The following is a 21,232-nucleotide window of genomic DNA, read 5'->3' on the forward strand; positions in this document are numbered from 1 at the left end:
CATTTCAATCCTCCTGTCTCATTCTCTCTCTCTCTCTCTCTCTCTCCCTCTCGTCTTTCTCTTCTCTTGTGCTGGGTTGTTCTTAAGGTTCTATGGACGCAAAGTCTAAATCACATTCAGCACGAAGCCGATGAAGCAATTGAGAAAGATCGCATCTTCACGTGCAGGTGCATCTCGCCACAATGACTTCACCAACTCCCTGCAGCTGTATGAGTGCACCCTCGGAGAAAGAGCCACCCAATAGATTATCTTATTAAAATAGCCACTTATTTTTGAGCTGCGGACCCACTATACCACACCATTAAGGGCCATTGTTCTTTGCCTCCTTGACCTTTCTCTTTTGGTTATTATTATTCACCCAGATGTAGTCCCATATGGTTCTGTTCATGCTCTGCAATAACAAGAGCGTTTACTCTCTGGTGATCTCTATCTGTCCGTTCCATGGATTGGTAACACTCTTCCATTTTTTTGGCCCATTTCCTGTTGCATTACAGATTAGTGTGACTAGTGCCCTTGGCATCTAGTTCCATTGCCAACAATCATAATAAAAATAAGTGAAATCTATCCATTTTGATATGAGTACAATCATAGTGACTAAGGTTCTTTGTGGCAATTCAAGGCCTAGAGATGACCAAGCACACTTATATATATATATATATATATACAGCGAGGGGTGGGCAAAAGTTGGCTTACAGTTGTTCATAATGCAATAATTAATAAATAAATAGTAATACAGGAATTAACTCTGTGTTTTGCGTACTCACAACTGTAAGCATAATCTATATATAAAACCAAACGAGATAAACACTCAAAATGAATAATTGCTGGGAAATCTAAAAATCCAAAATTATAGGAGAAAAAAAATGAATACTTTAATTCTGAAAATAAAAACAAAACATAAAAACAAATTAAACTCTTGAATAAACAGAATTATTAATTATATATCAATAAGAAATATGACACTCAAAATTAAATGTTTAAAAAGGAGTGCATTACCACACATGTATGTGACTATTCTGTATTTACAAAGATAAAAACAGTTCACAAATTGGGTAAAAAGTAAAGCAGACTTTGTTGAATTTGATTTCATTTCTTAATATAAAAATAACACTGTGCTCATTGTTTGCATGATCTTCAGCATTCTTAGCATGTGCTTTTTCTATATTGCCTTGCATATTATGCCTTATTGAAATAATCTCAACAAAGCCACCAAAATTCATATTTGGAAATAAAATAACACAATGTAACAATTTTGCACATGTAGTGTTAAATCTGAAGCTATTAAAAATAATGTTTCATTTTCTTCTTCTATTTTTTTTTCTTTTTAAACTACTTTCTTAGACCAAAATGCTGTGTCAGATTGCCGGCTAGAATTTTTTCCACTTGACTGATTATAACTGTTTTGTTGTTGAAATGAAAAATTATTCCTGTCTGTTGTTCTCAGAAGCTCAACCGAAATCGTGAAAGGGCAGAATATAATTTATAGAAATGTGTGACAAAAAGCATCTTGAGGGAGCATAGCAAAATTAATAAAAGACACTAAACTAGATCACATCTGTACAGTTTGCAATAATCACATGTGCCAAAAAGAGATTAGTTGAGCAGTCTAATGGCCAGCTAATGTGCTCTTCCACAAACATGTATGCTGAGTAAGAATGCTGCATCAGTAGCAGCCTGTGAAGACAGATATTTATAAAATATCCCTGCAAGGTGAGTGACTCTCCTTATCAGTTACATAAATCCCTGAAAATATGTTGACTCAGTAATCCCAGAATTTGGGCTAAACTTTTTAAGTTGTTTTCTTCACATCCTAAACCATCATTATTAGGTGTGCAATTCACTTCTGCCTCTTCTCAAGTACTTAATGAAGAGAGAAATGTCTATTCATCTATGCTCTAGTACAGGGGTCTCAAACTCCAGTCCTGGAGGGCTGCAGTGGCTGCAGGTTTTCATTCTAACCCTTTTCTTAATTAGTGACCTGTTTTTGTTGCTAATTAACTTCTTTTGAATTCATTTTATTTGACTTGCTCTTGAAGCCTCAGACCCCTTAATTGTTCCTTTTTCCTTAATTATTAGCCGGTATTGAGATACAAAACAAGCCAAAATATGACCAGCAAAGTGTGTCCATCATACAATATCTGAAAATAAAGAAAGATGAAGGTCTCAGTAATGTTGATCTGCTCAGGTCCCCAAAACATTTTAGCAGTGCTCTTAGAAAAGAGAAAATCAACCCTTTTGGAAATGTATGGTATTGCACAACGAGAGCAGCAACAAGCCATGGAATTAAAGAACAGGTTTCAATAATGATGAGAAACGGCACCTAATTAAGCAACCAGTTGGAGTTTGAGGCCCTGACTTAGTTGGTTGTCTGTTGGCTCACTCACTTCAAATTTCATTTCTGTTTGGGTGCCATTTAAGGAAAGAAATTCAGGGGAACAAATCTTTAAAAAAGTCCATTAAAATGAAAGGAAAAGGAGTTAATTAGCAGCAAAAACTGATCAACAATTAAGAAAAGGGTTAGAATGAAAATCTACTGCGACTATGGCCCTCCAGAACTGGAGTTTGAGACTGCTGCTCTAGTACATTCAATCTGTTTGTTTAGACAGTGTCTATTCTGGTAGGCTAGAACCAACTTTAAGAGATTCGAGATTAAGAGGAGACATGATTAAAGTGTTTAAAATTTTGAAGGAAATGAGTGCATTGATGGGGCGGCACGGTGGATGCCTTGCAGTTAGGAGAACCGGGTTCGCTTCCCGGGTCCTCCCTTAGTACAGTTTGCATGTTCTCCCCGTGTCTGCGTGGGTTTCCTCCAGGTACTCCGTTTTCCTCCCACAGTCCAAAGACATGCAGGTTAGGTGTATTTGCGACCCTAAATTGTCCCTAGTGTGTGCTTGGTGTGTGGGTGTGTGTGTGTGCCCTGCAGTGGGCTGGCGCCCTGCCTGGGGTTCGTTTTCTGCCTTGCGCCCTGTGTTGGCTGGGATTGGCTCCAGCAGACCCCCATGACCCTGTAGTTAGGATATAGTGGGTTGGATAATGGATGGATGGATGAATTAGTGCATTGAATCAAGGTTGTTATGTTAAAATGAGTCCAGCAAGAACTCAAGCACATAGTTGGAAACTTGTTAAGGGTGAATTTTGCACAAACATTTAGGAAGTTGTTCTTCACAAAGAAAACCATAGACACATGGAATAAGTTGCCAAGTAGTGCGGTAGACAGTAGGACTTTAGGGAATTTCGAAACTTGACTTGATGTCATTTTGGAAGACTTAAGTGGATAGGACAGGCGAGCTTTGTTGAGCTGAATGGCCTGTTCCCATCTATATTGTTCTAATGGCAGTCAACCACAGAGCAAACTCATACATATATCTATACTCACTGACACTCAGCAAGTATAAAGGCTACAATTAAACTAACATGTATATATTTGGGAATAAAACCAGAGTACTTAGACAAAAACCTATGGGGATACTTGAAGAACATGTAAACTCCACACAGGGGTGGGATTGCATCTCAGGAATTGGGAGCTTTGAGATAGCAGCACTAACTACAGCGCCAATGTGCTGCCCAAACAGAAATACACAATTACAAAAGAAAATCTGGAACCTCTGTTACAATTTTCCATTTAAACCATAGGTATTCTGCTGCAGATGCATGCATTCCTTTATTATAATTCATGTTTTATAAAGATTGTTAGGAGTTCACATGTTTAAGACTGCTCTGCCAGAGAAAAAAGGCTAGACATTAAATAAACAGGCAGGTAACAGTGGTCAGTTAATATCAGGGTCTGAAAGGAGATATCTCTGTGTTTCTCTGTAACAGAATATAGTACCTAATTTATTGTATTACCTTTTTCATAAAGTACAGAGCACTTTATGCTTAACAGCTTTTAAAGCAGTTAGCAGTCTTTATCATTATTATTGTAAATTCCTCCATCCATCCATTTTCCAACCCGCTGAATCCGAACACAGGGTCACGGGGGTCTGCTGGAGCCAATCCCAGCCAACACAGGGCACAAGGCAGGAACCAATCCTGGGCAGGGTGCCAACCCACCGCAGTATTGTAAATTCAGCTGAAGCGTTTATCCAAGACCACTTACAAGATCAGCATACACTGCTATTTCTTATGTGTTTTTTCCAGTTGAAGAAGACATGTTAAATGACGTGCTAACAGTCACAAAGTGAGGTAGAGGCAAGAATTGAGCTTGCAGTCATGTGGTTTGCAGTCCAGTTACCACAAATGCCACACCACACTGCATCTTTAGCTTGGTCAATGCACACATTGGACACAAACTAGACGGAGAGGAAGCATGCTGGAACTTTCCATCACAATGTAAAATGAATCATGTCATAATTTTAAAGTTACAAGCAGGGCAGTAATGCTGGCCTGGGCGTAAGACTTTGGGCAGCTCTTCTTCCATGAAGTAAAAACTTCCAATCATTTCTCCCTGTCTGGATAAATTTGGTCATTTAAGGATTTTTGTAGCTACATCTATTAAAAGTTCAATGTGTTGTGATTAGACACTTCAAGGACTATGAAACAAGAACCAAGAAGTGGATTTTTCTTTAAGAGAATAGACAGGAGGTATGAAAACAGGCTGTGGTTGATTAGCAAGAAGTTTGAAACTGGAACTTGAGCCAAGAGTCAGAGTTGAAGAGGGAAAGCAAGGGTTCTAACATTTAACTTCTTGGAAGCTTCCTTACAGTGGTCCTCAATCACGGTCCTGGAGGGCCACAGTGACTACAGGTTTTCATTCCACCCAGTTTCCTAATTAGAACTCAGTCCTTGCTGGTAATGAAACTTGGTATTTAACAATATGCCTTGTTAGCGCTTTCATTCATCAAATACAAACTTTAGTTACACTGTTGATCAGAAGTCCTCAGTTATAGTCCTGAAGGTCTGCAGTGGCTGCAGGTTTTCACTTCAACCATTTTCTTAATTAGAACCCATTTATTTACTACTAAAGCAACACATTTTCTGAGCTTAATTTAAGTTATCTTGCTTGTTAAAATTCAGAACCCTTAATTGCCTATTTTAGTTTTTAGTAGTTGCACAGACATTAGTTACTGATGAAATATAGATAACTAATAAATGAGCAGCTCTCCAGCTTACGTGCTTACTTTTAAACCCGTGCACATGCACCATGAAGTGTCTGTGTTAAAAAATATTTAGAAATAAATGAGAGGGGAATTGGAAGGACCGTTAAGTTTAAATATGTTCTGGTCCACAAAACACATGGATAATATTCTCAGAGAAAGAAGCACTACAGTGCAATTAAAATTTCTCTTGGATGAGTGAAAACAGTAACAAGCCAAACAGTTAAATACCAAGTTTCATAATCAGCAAGGACTGTCTTCTAATTAGGAAACTAGTTGGAAGGAAAACTTGCAGGAACTCCGGCCCTCCAGGACCATGACTGAGGACCCCTGCTTCCTTAGGTTTCCTCTAACACTAGAAGCTAAAGTTTGTTGATCCAGTTTGTAGAAGCATGCATGCTGTACTACCATCTTAAGCAAGGATAATATGATGATGTCAAATGTTACAGCAATGTTTGAACTTCACAAAACTGCAACAACTGCAGAAGAAATCCATTCAGAAATGCACCACGGTGACTTCATTGTGATAACAAAACAAGAACCAAAACCACAACAAATTGGGACTGCAGAGGGTAAAAGGCATAAGTTAAAAAAAGAAGTCTCAAAGGCAACTGGAGGTTTGATTTTCCTATAAACTTTCAAAGATAAATGTGGGCTATTTTATCCACTTATGTTTTAAAGGCAGCAAAAGAAAATTGAAGAAAAGCAAGTAAAAATAAAGAGCGCTTTTAAAGCAAATGGTAACCAGCTCTTCATGCCCACTTTAAAAATAAAGATCAATTTAGATACTTTCTTATTCACAAGTTTTTCAGAGTTTTCATACTGTATGAATACAAATTGCAAAATGTTTATGCGGTCCACAGCACATATCCTAACCAGTTAATACTGCTGGCAGCTGGGTGTGACTGCCAATTGGGGTATTTTTATACTGAAGATCAGAATAACTAGACATTTTCTGGTGATTCATCATGATATTAGGACAAAGATTGTCTCGAGCCAGACCTGGAAAGACATCCAGGTTAACTGTCTCTCTCTTTCCCATGCTAAGGGGTGAGAGATGTGTAGGCAATGGTGACCTTTAGGCTCTTAAGGCTCAGCCCACAGTCCGAGACCTCTGGTCCTAGTACATGTTGATGGGGCTTTGACAGGTTTGGTTTTACATGTCATACGCCATTAGCCCCCAGAGTCCTGCATTTCACAACCCTAAACCTTCTTAGCCCTTTAATGAAACCCCACGTTAACCTCTGAGACCAGGATAATTTAACCTATATTTATATTATATGATTTTATGTTAATTATTAAAGAACAAAACAAAATACAAAGATAAATGGTTAATTATATTTAATATAATGGTGAAGTGTATTACCTGTTATGAAGCAGTTATTATGAGTAGCAAAGTAAATAATAGTCTTACAAAAATCAGTAGTGATGACACAGATTCAGAGCTTCAGGGTGAATTATTAAATCAAAACTTGCTGGGCTTATATTTAGAAGATTCTAAAAAAACTATTTGGGACCGTCCACTTTGGTATCAGTGTTAGAACCTCCTACTTGTGTTCATTTGTTGTTTTACTCAACACTTTTTTCTACACCAAAGTTAGGTGCATCAGGCTGGGCTCAATGGAAGAACTGGTAGAACAGAGATCACTCAGGAAGCTGCTTACTATCCTGACTTTCACCCCCTTTATGGGGTTTTGGCTAAAAAAGGAGCACATTTAGTAATAGAGTAAGACAACTGCATTGCTTCAATGGCATACAGCCATTAGGCTCTATAATGAGTCATCCCTTAGTCAAGGAGGAATTGTCTCCTATTTGCTGAATGGAGCTGAGCTGATCTAGCGGACATCTTGACAGAAAAATTATGCTAAGTGCAATATACTGTGCTGATGACTTACATCCTGTACCGTTTAATTGTAACTTAGAAGTATGTGCAATTCTAATCACTTTGCACTTAGTCAGTACCTACAATTTGTTAATTTACTTCCTTTCATTCTTGTTATATGTGTACAGTATATCTATATGGTTAGCATAGTTAAGATTATTATAATTCTTGTTATACATTATTTATATTTGTCTTTTTTGTCTGCTGCTGTAACCCTACTATTTTCTTCTGAATTAATAAAGTTTCTATCTATCTATCTATCTATCTATCTATCTATCTATCTATCTATCTATCTATCTATCTATCTATCTATCTATCTATCTATCTATCTATCTATCTATCCTTTTTCCTAGAAAGAACACTCCACTTTGTTATGGTTTAATACTTCTCATTTTCTCAAGTTTAATTACCCAAAATACAAATAATTATGTTTATACATTTCTTTGCATAATTAATAATTCCTTATTTCTAATTCTATTTTCGCTTATGTTTATCAAGTTTCAGGCTAAAACAATGAGGCACAGACAGACAAGCTGAAACCAGTTCAGAACAAAAAACAGTCTATAAAAATCTATAATATACTTCCACAAAACACATAGGGCAAATACAATACGATAAAAATCTTTTTTTGTGTTTTTTTCCCTATGGCAAAAAGCTGTGCTTTTTTTAATTTTCTTGAAAATATTCTCCCATTGCCTTCATTTATGGACCTGAACTAGCATATAATAGCTCTTCTTGCATGTAGCTTCCTAGCAGCAAATTTATTAGGCAGTCGTAATCACAGTGTGAGGAAGACTTCTTAATTTGTAGTTACTAAGAGCATCTCCAAAATCAAAATGCCAAGCAACGAGTAATAGAGTGGTAGAAGTGCAGTGCCAGAGAAGTAAACTATTTATATAGGTTATAGTTGTAAGCTTTTGACCAAGGAAATTATTGAACACAGTGCTTGTAGGACTCAATCAAGAATTTTTATTAATGTTGTCATTAATTAAAAAGAAAAGAATATTCATTTGGCTTCTCATAAATTTTCTTAATTATTATTAGATTATTGCATTGCTTTAATTCCATTCAACATCCATCCATTATCCAACCTTCTATATCCTAACTACAGGGTCACGGGGGTCTGCTGGAGCCAATCCCAGCCAACACAGGGAGCAAGGCAGGAAACAAATCCCGGGCAGGGTGCCAGCCCACCGCAGGGCACACACACACACCCACACACCAACCACACACTAGGGACAATTTAGGATCGCCAATCCACCTCACCTGCATGTCTTTGGACTGTGGGAGGAAACCGGAGCACCCGGAGGAAACCCACGCAGACACGGGGAGAACATGCAAACTCCACGCAGGGAGGACCTGGGAAGTGAACCCAGGTCTCCTAACTGCGAGGCAGCAGTGCTACCACTGCACCACCCTCCATTCAACATTCTTTGCTAAATTTAATTTTGTCATGAGCTGGATCTGTTTTTAATTTTTTATGACCTTATTTTGCATCTTTTCTTAATCTTTTTCTCACGTAATTAGTTCTTTTAAAATACAGTATGGACTGTATAGTTGATGTTTGTTATTCAAAAATTTATTTTGAAAAGATTTAAAGATATTATTATTTCAGTTCGGGCGGCACGGTGGCGCAGTGGGTAGCGCTGCTGCCTCGCAGTTGGGAGACCTGGGGACCCGGGTTTGCTTCCCGGGTCCTCTCTGTGTGGAGTTTGCATGTTCTCCCCATGTCTGCGTGGGTTTCCTCCAGGCGCTCCAGTTTCCTCCCACAGTCCAAAGACATGCTGGTTAGGTGGATTGGCGATTCTAAATTGGCCCTAGTGTGTGCTTGGTGTGTGGGTGTGTGTCCTGCGGTGGGTTGGCACCCTGCCCGGGATTGGTTCCTGCCCTGTGTTGGCTGGGATTGGCTAGATTCAGCGGGTTGGAAAATGGATGGATGGATTATTTCAGTTCTTTTTGTGATGCCATCTTTGCTTATATTGGTCACTGCTATTTTAACGGAGTTGCTATAGCATTGCCAAAACTCGCTTGAACAGAAATACATGATGCATGCTATCATCTATCCCTCAGCATAAAGGTCATTCCTGTCATTTCTAGATCAACCAAGTTTGTGGATAAAACTCTACATATGGCATGTTCTTTCTCAATTTCTGATATTCTGTTTAGTGATTTAAGGGATTTTGATTCCTGTTGATTTAATGTGCAGATTAGGACTGATTTTAAGTTAAGACTATTGGCTGGTATAACAACTATGACTTATCTTCAAGTCACTTTGCATTTATTTTCTGCCTCATTTCATATAGGACAGTATAAATTGAATACAATCTTCTGCTTCATAATCAATGTAAGCAGTTTAATTAAATGAGTTCTTAATCCACAACAGAGCAACTGCAAAAAAATTGTTTTCCTGGCAAGTATGAGTGATCATTCTACATTGGATTTTCCGGATTAGCAACTGCAGGATGTGTTATAATTCTTATCCTTTTCCACCTACATACAGTCATATGAAAAAGTTTGGGAACCCCTCTCAGCCTGCATAATCATTTATTCTACTTTCAACAAAAAAGATAACAGTGGTATGTCTTTCATTTCTAGGAACATCTGAGTACTGGGGTGTTTTCCGAACAAAGATTTTTAGTGAAGCAGTATTTAGTTGTATGAAATTAAATCAAATGTGAAAAACTGGCTGTGCCAAAATTTGGGTCCCCTTGTAATTTTGCTGATTTGAATGCATGTAACTGCTCAATACTGATTACTTGCAACACCAAATTGGTTGGATTAGCTCGTTAAGCCTTGAACTTCATAGACAGGTGTGTCCAATCATGAGAAAAGGTATTTAAGGTGGTCAATTGCAAGTTGTGCTTCCCTTTGACTCTCCTCTAAAGAGTGACAGCATGGGATCCTCTAAGCAACTCTCAAAAGATCTGAAAACAAAGATTGTTCAGTCTCATGGTTTAGGGGAAGGCTACAAAAAGCTATCTCAGAGGTTTAAACTGTCAGTTTCAACTGTAAGGAATGTAATCAGGAAATAGAAGGCCACAGGCACAGTTGCTGTTAAACCCAGGCCTGGCAGGCCAAGAAAAATACAGGAGCGGCATATACGCAGAATTGTGAGAATGGTTACAGACAACCCACAGATCACCTCCATAGACCTGCAAGAACATCTTGTGGCAGATGGTGTATCTGTACATTGTTCTACAATTCTGCGCAATTTGCACAAAGAACATCTGTATGGCAGGGTGATGAGAAAGAAGCCCTTTCTGCACTTACGCCACAAACAGATTCGCTTGTTGTATGCAAATGTTCATTTAGACAAGCCAGATTAATTTTGGAACAAAGTGCTTTGGACTGATGAGACTAAAATTGAGTTATTTGGTCATAACAAAAAGTGCTTTGCATGGCGGAAGAAGAACACCACATTCTAAGAAAAACACCTGCGACCTACTGTCAAATTTGGTGGAGGTTCCATCATGCTGTGTGGCTAGTTCAGGGACTGGGGCCCTTGTTAAAGTCGAGGGTCAGATGAATTCAACCCAATATCAACAAATTCTTCAGGATAATGTTCAAGCATCGGTCACAAAGTTGAAGTTACGCAGGGGTTGGATATTCAATGACAATGACCCAAAACACAGTTCAAGATCTACAAAGGCATTCATGCAGAGGGAGAAGTACAATGTTCTGGAATGGCCATCACAGTTCCCTGACTTGAATATCATCTAAAATCTATGGGATGATTTGAAGCAGGCTGTCCATGCTTGGCAGCCATCAAATTTAACTGAACTGGAGAGATTTTGTATGGAAGAATGGTCAAAAATACCTCCTTCCAGAATCCAGACACTCATCAAAGGCTATAGGAGGCATCTAGAGGCTATTATATTTGCAAAAGGAGGCTTAGCTAAGTATTGATGTAATATCTCTGTTGGGGTGCCCAAATTTATGCACCAGTCTAATTTTGTTATGCATATTTTGTGTTAATCCAATAAACTTAATGTCACTGCTGAAATACTTCTGTTTCCATAAGGCATGTCATATATTAAAAGGAAGTTGCTACTTTGAAAGCTCAGTCAATGATAAACAAAAATCCAAAGAATTAAGAGGGGTTCCCAAACTTTTTCATATGACTGTATAATCCTGTTCCTTTTTTCATTGTGATCATGCTCCAAAAACATACATGCAGTAAAAGAGTTTGGTTAACAAGTACACAAAAGTATTTCAACACCCATGAAAGTTGTTTATCTTCTTCCAAAAGGATAACAAAAGAACAGAAGTTTTCAGGAACTCGAGAATTAATTATTTAAAGAGCAGCCTTTGGTGTAAAGCTTTTAGATAATATTTCATGGTGAGTGCTCAGTTTGTGTTCAAAACAGACTGAGTGCCATTTTCTAATATCTTATATCACTTATATCAGCATATTGCCTTGCTATATGGTTGCGAGACATGGACGCTATCCAGTTACTTGAGATGAAGACTGGACTCCTTTGGTACTGTGTCTCTCCAAGAAATCCTTGGGTACCGTTGCTTTGACTTTGTGTCAATTGAGTGGTTGCTCATGAAGTCCCAAATGAGGCACATTACGTGCTTTGTGAGGAAGCGTCAGTTACGGCATTACGGCCATGTGGCACGTTTCCCCACTCGTAAGATCCTCATTGTTGGGAACCCGAGTGGCTGGACCAGGCCAAGGGGTCGCCCACGTAACACCTGGCTGCGGCAGATAGAGGGTCATTTCCAGAGGGTGGGACTGGACCACGTGTCTGCCTGGGGGGTTGCCAACCGGGATCCCGAGTTGTTTCGTTGTATAGTGGGTGTGGCAACGCACTGTACCAGTGCATGCTTCCTGACTTGACTTATATCAGCATGTTACTGTTTAACACAATTGTAAACATCACAAAATGTATAGAGGCAGAACCTCTGCGTTTTTCCCAGTTGATTCTAGAGTTCGTCAGGGCTGTGTTCTTGCTTCTACTCTGTTTAGTGTTTGCAAGGACTAGGTGTTGAGTAGGGTCATGGGGTCCAGCAGCTGTGGGGCATCAGTTGCTGAGGAGAGATTCACTAATCTTGACTTTTCTGACGATGATGTGATGTTCGTAGAGTCAATGGAGGCTCTGATCAGGGCTCTCAAGAGACTGAGCAGGAAGCCTGGCTGTCTGGGCTTGCAAGTGTTCTAGATAAAAACCAAGATCCAGGCCTTTAATGACCTCTTTGGCACAGCCATCCGCAGTGTGTCTGTCTGCAGAGGGAATGTCAACATTGTTGAGAGGTTTACTTATCTTGGCAGGGACATTCATGTCTCTGGTGACTCTTCCTATAAAGTCAGTAGATGGATTGGAAGAGCATGTGGGGAAATGAGGTCGCTGGATATCTCTGCCAAAGAATAAAGGTCCAAATCTTTAGAGCCCTGGCACTTCCTGTTTTGTTATATGGTTGTGAGACATAGACGCTATCCAGTGACCTGAGATGTAAACTGGACTCAAATTGACTTTGTGTCAAACGAGCAGTTGCTCACAGAGTCCCAAATGAGGCACATTACATGCATTTTGAGGGAACGTCAGTTACAGCGTTACAGCCATATGGCGTGATTCCCTGAGGGTGATCTGCCTCGCAGAATCCTCAATGTTGAGGACCTGAGTGGCTGGACTAGTTCAAGGGGACACCCACTTAACCTGGCTGCAGCCAATAGATGGTCATTTCTAGGAGGTGGGGCTGGACTGTCTGCCTGGGGAGTTGCTGACTGGGATCCTAAGCTGTTTTCGTCGTGTGGTGGGTGCAGCAACATGCAGTTCCAGTGCTTGCACTAGCCAGAGGCCCCAGCGCACTACTTTGTCTTGTGGCCTATGATGCTGTTAAGATGGCCTTGTTTGAAGTCTGCCTGTACGGTTGAGTTTACAGAGGAAGATTCAGAAGACATCTGAATTATGTAGTCTTTCTTTTCTAAGCTTCATCAAATATAAAAATGAAGTATAGCAGTGTTACCTAGGTCTTTTTAGGCTTTACTAAATAGAAGTGTAATATAAAAAGCTGTCTGCTTTTACCAGTGTATCCAAATCCTTGACTAATTTCTTTGAAAATGCACTTTAACAACATCAGAATTTTAATGTAGAGTTACTTTGTTGATGGTATCTTTTTCCTTAAAGACTAACATACCAAATGCACTTAAATGAACACACTAATTGATCTTTAATCACAATGTCCATTAAGCCAGTGAATGGTTATTACTTTTAAACAGGTATTGAATTCAGTAGTGGATAACATTTTCTTTATTGTCTCTATCTGCTTTCTTATCAGGATATCAACAGAGCACTCTCCAAAACTACAGATCCGAAGTCACAGTTACCTTCGGGCAGTAAGTGAAGTTTCTATCAATAGAAGCCTCGACAGCTTGGACCCAGCAACACTGCTCACTTCGCCAAAGTTCAGATCGCGAAATGAGAGTTACATGAGAGCTATGAGCACTATTAGCCAGGTATGGTGAACTGTAGATGACAATTACAGCAAATGAAAAGCCTTGTCTTTATTAATGGTATAAAACTCATCTGTTCTAGCAGTCACTAGATGATCATTCAGAATTATCAATATTACATGCATATATATTTTTTAAACATCTTTTAGACTTTCATTATTAAGAAATGATCATATGTGTTAAAGCAAATAATGAAGTATCTCCTTGGCAGTGTTAGGGGTAATGCTTTAAAAGTAATGTGCTTTACAAATTCAGATTACTTTTTAATGTAACAATGGACGTAATGTAATGCTTATTTTATTGAAGTAAAACCTTTGATAAAAAGCAGATATGAATTACTGCATTATTACAGAAGCTTATTCCCATCACTCCAAAAAAAATTACTGTGTTATTTCATAGAAGTATTTCCTTTTTTTTGCAAACACGTTGCCTGCTGATGTTGGTGTAACATTGCACATGCTACATCTTTGATGTAACAGCTAAGGAGGAAGAGGTTAAATGTGTGAAGCATGAACTCAAGTGAAAACTGAACAAACGTGATATGTATACATTAATCCTGCATGTGCTGAGGGGTACATTTAATTGGCCCAGTTTAGGGTCTCAGGGAGCCTGTGATTATCGCAGCACCACTGAATGTAAAGGAAGAAGAAAACGTGATGAACAGTATTGTATGAAAATATGTCATTACACACAGCAGTCTGGTAGCGTTCCCTATCATGTAAGTTAATTGTATGGTCATGGATGTCTGAACCTGTTTCACAAAATATCTATATGATAAACCAAGCGGAATGTTCCTTGATTTTGCAAAGAGTGCTTCAAAGAAAGTCGTCATCACTACACTCTAATAAGTGGAGGGTGTTCCAAAATTCACGCAAGAAGTAATTTTGATACAGAACACAGGTTTTTAATTAAAAATTGTACATTTTTCATTGATTCATAAAGTATACAGTATAGGGTTATGTATGGAATAGCATATCGGGTAAATGGCCTCCATGGCTTTGCTGGCACATACGCACTCTTTCGTCGAAATTTTCCATGACCGTTTTGCATAAATGTGGCTGAATTTCGTTGTTACAGCGCTCAATTTCCTCCTTCAAGGCGTGGGTGGTCGTGGGCTTGATGGCATAAACCTTAGACTTCAAAAAACCCCAAAGAAAAAAGTCTCAACAATCACTTGTGGATTTTCTGAACCCCAAATGTAACCATTTTTACAATTAACGAATCCATCAAGATGAAAATGAGCCTCATCACTGAAGATGATTTTGTTCGAAAAATCGGCATTCACTTGTTGTTGTTCCAAAATCCATTCAACGAACTCTCTTCGCTGTACGTGGTCAGTAGGCTTCAGTTCTTGACTCAATTGAACTTTGTAAGCATGAAGATGCAAATCTTTCATGAGAATACGCTGTAGAGAGCTTCTGGAAATGTTCAATTCTTGACTACGGTGCCGAATTGATGTTCCTGGACTCTCAGCAACACTCTCATGAACTGCTTCAATGTTTTGTGTTGAACGACTTGTTGAAGGACAGCCAGAGTGTCTAAGATCATTAATTTATCCAGTCTCCCTGAATTTTTTAATTAATCTGAAGTTAAATAACTATTCCAACCATATTTTGTACGAAAATTGCAAACTGTAGCTGCCAAACCTTCATTATTTTTAAAACATTGCTTAACAATGAAAACGCGTTGTTCTTTTGTGTAGCGCTCCATTTTTAATAACTCTGAACTGTGAGCTGTCACGCTGTCTTTTTTTTTTTGTTGGCAACACTTTACCGCACAAATGGTGCCAAATTCAAATGTTTCTGCCTTCAAACCTGCATACTCCTGGATTGGTGACATATTCCTCAAAGGGCCAATAGTTTGTTGAATCAAAACTATAGTGGACACTGAGAAATTATTTTGCTGTAATATTTACCAAAGTCCTGAAGCTTATGGGAATTATCATCCCATTCATATGCTTACTGAGAGCATGTTCCTTTAAATAGAAGATTTTTACTATTTTGTTATTGCACCTGGACTGGTGGATGGCAGCCTTTCAGAGAGATTCAAACTCCTGGCAAACCTTGACCTTCTTCAGTTATGGGATTTATTTATTTTCTGATAAGGCATCTATTTATAGAGGCTGCAAATACAGTTGTTAGTATGTCAGGTAAGCTGGAGAAAAGTTACTCAAGAGTGGTAATGCACATAAAAACATGGAGATGCAAATAGAGATTGGAAGAAGACAGAAGAAGAGTTTTGTAGATAGAAATTTGGAAATCATTGTTTTAGTTTGAAGGACTTTAGCCATTTTTCTCTAACCTCTCTCCTTAGCAAGCTGTCTTTGCTTATTGGGTGTTCACAATTCTCTAGCAATTCCAAGCATATCAGTGCATGAAATTCCCAGGAGAGTGACTATTTCTGAGCTGATAGAATTACCATGTATGGGAGCAACAATCATAATATTGACAAAAATCCTCAGATCATACATCTTACTTACTCTAACTTTGATCAGTAAACAACAAAACCACTTAGCCATTGTTTGCACCCACATATACTGTACACACACAGGCATATAAATACAGGTCGAGTACTCCTAATCCAAAATGTCTGGGACCAGATGTATTTTGGATTTCAGATATTTTTGGATTATAGAACATTTGCATATGCATAATGCCGGGGCCACGGACTCTGGTCTGGTCATGGGCTGGCCGTTTCATGAAATAAATTTTAAGTACTAGTTACTGTTTGACATTAAAATTAATTTTCTAAACTACTAAACATGATCTGTCTGGTACTGCGATTTATATAGTCCTATATAATATACCGTATTATGTCATCAAGTTGTTTTAGTTGTCAGTACACAACGTTGCACCGAAAAATTTGGTCAAAACTGCCTTTTGCCGATTTCTGTTTCGATACCACTACATTTTGGTTAGCATATACATTATTGCAATTTATTTTATCTCATATCTAGTATTTAAATTCTTCAGTACTAATAATTAGTTTAGGATATGTATTATGCATTTTATTGTTCTCTGCTGCTACAAGGTGCTACTCCAGTTGAACTTCTTAACTGATGTTTACAAGAGCATTGGGCTTGCCTACAAGCTACTGCTAACACTGCCTATGTCGCAAGTGCAGTGTGAAAGATCATTCCCAGCGTTGAAGAGAATCAAAAGCCGCGTGAGAAGCACAATGACGCAAGAACATCTTGAGGCGTCCATGTTGATGTCAGTGGAGAAAAATATCCTAGCCAAACTTAACACTAACAGTATTGTTGATGATGTGGCTGCTAAAAGCAGCGAACTGTGTAAGCTACTAGCCTACTAGGGTACTGGCACCTGGACATAAAATTGACATTTGACATGTACTCTAATAATGTGTAAGCTGTGTTACTAAATTTTTATTTTTCATTAAATTTTGTTTCTAAGCATGTCATCAAATTTTATGTTGTGTCTAAACAACAGTGTACAGATTAAGTTTGGCAACAGTTTAGATAGAGTTCATATCATAGGCTCATAGCAAATAGCAAGCCGCATACTCATCACTAATTTTAAGAAAATTACAATGAATAATGGACTCATTGAAGGATGCCTGGCCCGGTTTTGAGACTCAGTCCGCTCATGACATAATGAGATATCTTGGGGACACATTTGATCGAGTAGGGAAACCAGCTAATCCAGATAAATAAGTGTTTTTCAATCACTGAGTCTCCAAAGTGGGTCTTGGGCTGACACTGGTGTTGAACATTTAGATCAGTTATCTGCAAAGTCTGTGCAGTAGCATTTAAAGAGTGGAAAATAGACCTTTAGAGGATGAGACAGGTATAAGAGCTGGGGAGGCATATTCAATTTGAGAGAGGCATCATAAATTTTAGTGTTGGAAGCAAATGTGAGAAAAAAGAAAGGGGTGACATATACTGTACAGTAGTAGAGGGAGTATAGTTCTGTAAACAAGAGAGAGGCACCAGGTAAAATTCTCCCTAACTCACGGATGTACCTGCTATATCAAAATGTTTTATTTAAAAATAAAATGACACCACAGAAATTATATGAGGCAATAGAAAACAGTGTGTTGACAAGCAAAATGACGATTAAATGGAGCAAAGGATAAAATCCCAGTTATAAGATTCATGAGCAAGGAGAAGTAAACCTGTCTTGTCTCTAAGACTAAGGGGATAATTAAGTTTTAATTGGAGTTTCGTACAGTTCCAGAGCAATTTAGATATCACTGAATTTGCATCAGCCCAGTACAAGCTAAGGTGAGGACAGAAAAGCATTGTGTTAATAAAATTAAAATAGACAAACACGTTTATTTTTGTAGCTGTTATATGGGCTATTAGAGAATTCATGATAGCCAAGGTTGCTCAAACTAAATGACAATGGATGGAGACTGAAATTGCAGTGAGGGGAACAAATATGTCAGAAAAGAAATGTCTCAGTGCGAGGTAATTGGAACGTTAAAAGGGAAACTTGAGACTCAGAATTGAGGAGAAATAATGTTGATATTTCACAGGCTCTAAATAAGCCTAGGACATAGGGGAATGTCAACTTCAGCATTTCCTTAAAATAGGATGTCACCAATATAAATGGAAATAACATAGGGGATATTATGCAGCTACAGCATATAACAGTAATATGTTCAGATTTACACATAGTAGTCCTTAAGGGCTTAAGTGAAAAAGCAAACAGCAATAGAGAAATTGGATAGCCTTGTTTACTATCCCTGTAATTGGGAAGCACACAGCCGCGGTTCCCAGCTGGAGAGACACTCTTGACACCGCATCAAAAATTCGAATCAGCCTGCCATGCCTGGCACCAAACTGGCCAAAATTATACTTATTGATAAAAGATTTTTTAGAAGCTGTTTTCCCACAGGCAAGGCTTCAAATCTGTGGTGGTAAGTGAAATGGGTCTTTAATTATAGCAAAGCATAGAGTCTTTACATTGTACTGAAACAACTCTCATTAAAGATGTGTTAATAATGGTGTCATAGTTTTGTCTGATTGTACCCTTGTTCTCTGTTTAAGATCTTTTTTCATGTCTTCTTTGTGTAATTTAAAGTATGTTTCATATGTTTATCATGTGTATTGGATTTTCTGACCTCTACTCTGTTTCTAACCAATCTTACCAGATATTGTATTAGAACTTTTATTGATATCGGATTGCCTTTGCTCATATCCACATCACCTTTTTGCACTCTTTTTTGCACTCATGTGTTACAGATAGGGCAGATCTACTATGACACTAATGAAGCTCATGCTTCAGAGCCCCTAATCCCAGGGAGGACCCAGAAGCAACTATAATTTTCATCTTCCTATAACTCGAAAACTATAAGGCATAGGAATTTTGTTTTTCACACCTGTGACTTTGACATGTGACATAATCCAGTTCAGCAATTTTAATCAAAATCTGAGGTGAACTGATTACATTTTTAAAAATAGTGATCTGTCATGGAACACCCTCTTTGAAAAAGGTAACAGACCTCGTTCTTGGTTGCAAAGGACAGCCAGTTCCAGCTTTAGGGCTCCAAAAATGTATTTTGTTACTGGTTACAGAGCATTTTCTTGAAAAATAATACATATATATATATATATATATATATATATATATATATATATATATATATATGGTTGAAATAGTTTACTGTCAAATAATGCAAAGAGTGTTCGACACGTGTTTCGCCCTAATTCTGGGCTCATCAGGCGTACACACTCACTGCACTCCCTCTCGGGAATCGAACCTCGGACGTCAGCGCTAGAGGCAAAGCCCCTAACGTTGTGCCACGGCGTGTGGTTCGTTCATTTGACAGCATGTAGATCGGGGTAATTACATTCACGGCATTCGTAGTCTGAATCACAATCTGATTGTATGGGTGGTTACCTCATAGGTAACCACCCATACAATCAGATTGTGATTCAGACTACGAATGCCGTGAATATATATATATATATATATATATATATATATATATATATATATAAAGAATATTTGTCTGCCTTTCCTATACAGACAAAGGTTTTAGGCAACTCTTTCTCTGTTGCGGGTATTTGCAATTATTTTAGGACTTTACACTTCAGAGTCCCATTTCAAGGAAAGCAGGTGAGATTTGGAACCTGAATGAAGTTAAGGGTGCCTCTGCTGGGTGCTTGAGGGAGAGAAATCCTTAAACCAGGGCAATTGGTGAATAGGTGATCCGAAAAATTGGCATCTTCATATATATGAAATATTTTCAAAAAATTGACCTTGAATGGCTAGTAGACATTCAGTAGTAACTCTATCCAAACCTGGAGACTTCCTTTTATTCATGCAATTTAAAGTGATGATTGGCCCCTGCAAGCAGAGTGATGTTGAAGCTTAAGTTTATTGTCATTTGTGTATAGTACAATGAATTTGTTACTTGCATGTTTCCCTTATAATTAGTGAGAGTAAAATAATACAAACATCAGACAATAAATACAATCATAGATCAATATACTGTGGGCAAACTCATATTTAGTATACTCATGCAGTAGTTAGTTTGAGCAGCTGTTTGGTAGCCTTATGACTAAATCTAGTGACACATGTACTGATTAGCCTGAATAGTCTAACAGAACGAAATAGGGAGAAAAGTTTCAGTGCAGGAAAGTTGAGGTCCTCGATAATCTTGCTTGCCTTTCTAAGTAAATTTGTTATATTTGTCCTAAACAGAAGGGAGCTGTGTACCAGTAATATTCTGGACAAACGTCACTACACTCTGTAGTGTTTTGTGGTCCTTAGCTGAGCAGGTGCCACCCTGGGATAACATTAAGTTAGTCAGAGCAGACTACAGTGTGCACCTGCCATGGTCATATTCAAATGGACATTGTAGATTTTTTCCAAATTAATATTTCTCTTCCATAGAGAATAAAATGGAATTACAGAAAACATATTGTGTCCTAAGCTGTTTTCTTAGTCTCACAAGTCACGTTTCTTTATTTTAAGTATAAAAAACTATTGATACAATCCCAAATGCCACCTATTTGATATTCTGCACACTGATATAAAAGAATTCTATGCCACTTTCTTACAGAGTAAATTTGTGTTTCTACACTTGGGCAGCATATACAAGATCAGGATTACTCTAAACTGGCAAGTTTTGCTTCTGCATTAGTTGTTGTTTTATATTTATTCCTGGAGACATGGAGAATGAGGGCAATCATGTTATTTCTGATAAAGACATTTTTCGGTTTCGTTATTACTAGGGAATTATGATCAGATGTATTGTAAAGTGCAGAAATTCCTCCAGTTTCAAAGTGTATTTTTCATAAAAATAGGCTACTTGTGATTGCATTTTTATATTAGTGTTTTATTGAAGCAAGAGAAACTTTTCTGTCATTTCATGCTAAGGACAAAGTAAGTGTAGTAAAAAGGAGATCAAGAGATATTGTTGAAATGTTATATTTACATAAGTGGGATTTCAGATGGCTACTGAAAAATTGTAAATTCGTTAGCAGTGGAACTTAAGACTTGACAGCAATTCTGTAAGTTAAATGCTGAGCAGACTTTGGGCAGTCTTCTTCTTCTTCTTCTTCATCTGGCTGTCCCCATTTGGGGTTGCCATAGCAGATTATCTGTTTCCATATTTTCCTGTCCTTTGCATTGTGCTCTGTCACACCCATCACCTGCATGTTGTCTCTCACCGCATCCATAAACCTCCTCTTGGGCCTGTCTCTTTTCCTCTTGTCTGGCAGCTCTGTCCTAAGCATGCTTCTCCCAATATACCCAGCATCTCTCCTCTGAAAATGTACAAACTAATGCACTCTCGCCTCTCTGGCTTTGTCTGAACTTCTAACATACT

At 38.2% G+C, this 21,232-nt stretch overlaps 1 protein-coding gene across 2 annotated transcripts in view; it reads left to right on the forward strand.

The window, feature by feature from the left end:
• The window catches only part of LOC114653422 (disks large-associated protein 1-like), a 518,937-nt gene that overhangs the window by 294,461 nt on the left and 203,244 nt on the right, over window positions 1–21,232 (forward strand). For both annotated transcript variants that reach the window (XM_051929152.1, XM_028803752.2), the window contains exon 4: window positions 13,258–13,435. In XM_051929152.1, coding sequence (XP_051785112.1) covers window positions 13,258–13,435 — 178 coding nt within the window. The remainder of the gene's footprint in view (window positions 1–13,257; window positions 13,436–21,232) is intronic.

This window comes from Erpetoichthys calabaricus, chromosome 6 (assembly GCF_900747795.2).
Source record: "Erpetoichthys calabaricus chromosome 6, fErpCal1.3, whole genome shotgun sequence".
Taxonomy (NCBI): Eukaryota; Metazoa; Chordata; class Cladistia; order Polypteriformes; family Polypteridae; genus Erpetoichthys; species Erpetoichthys calabaricus.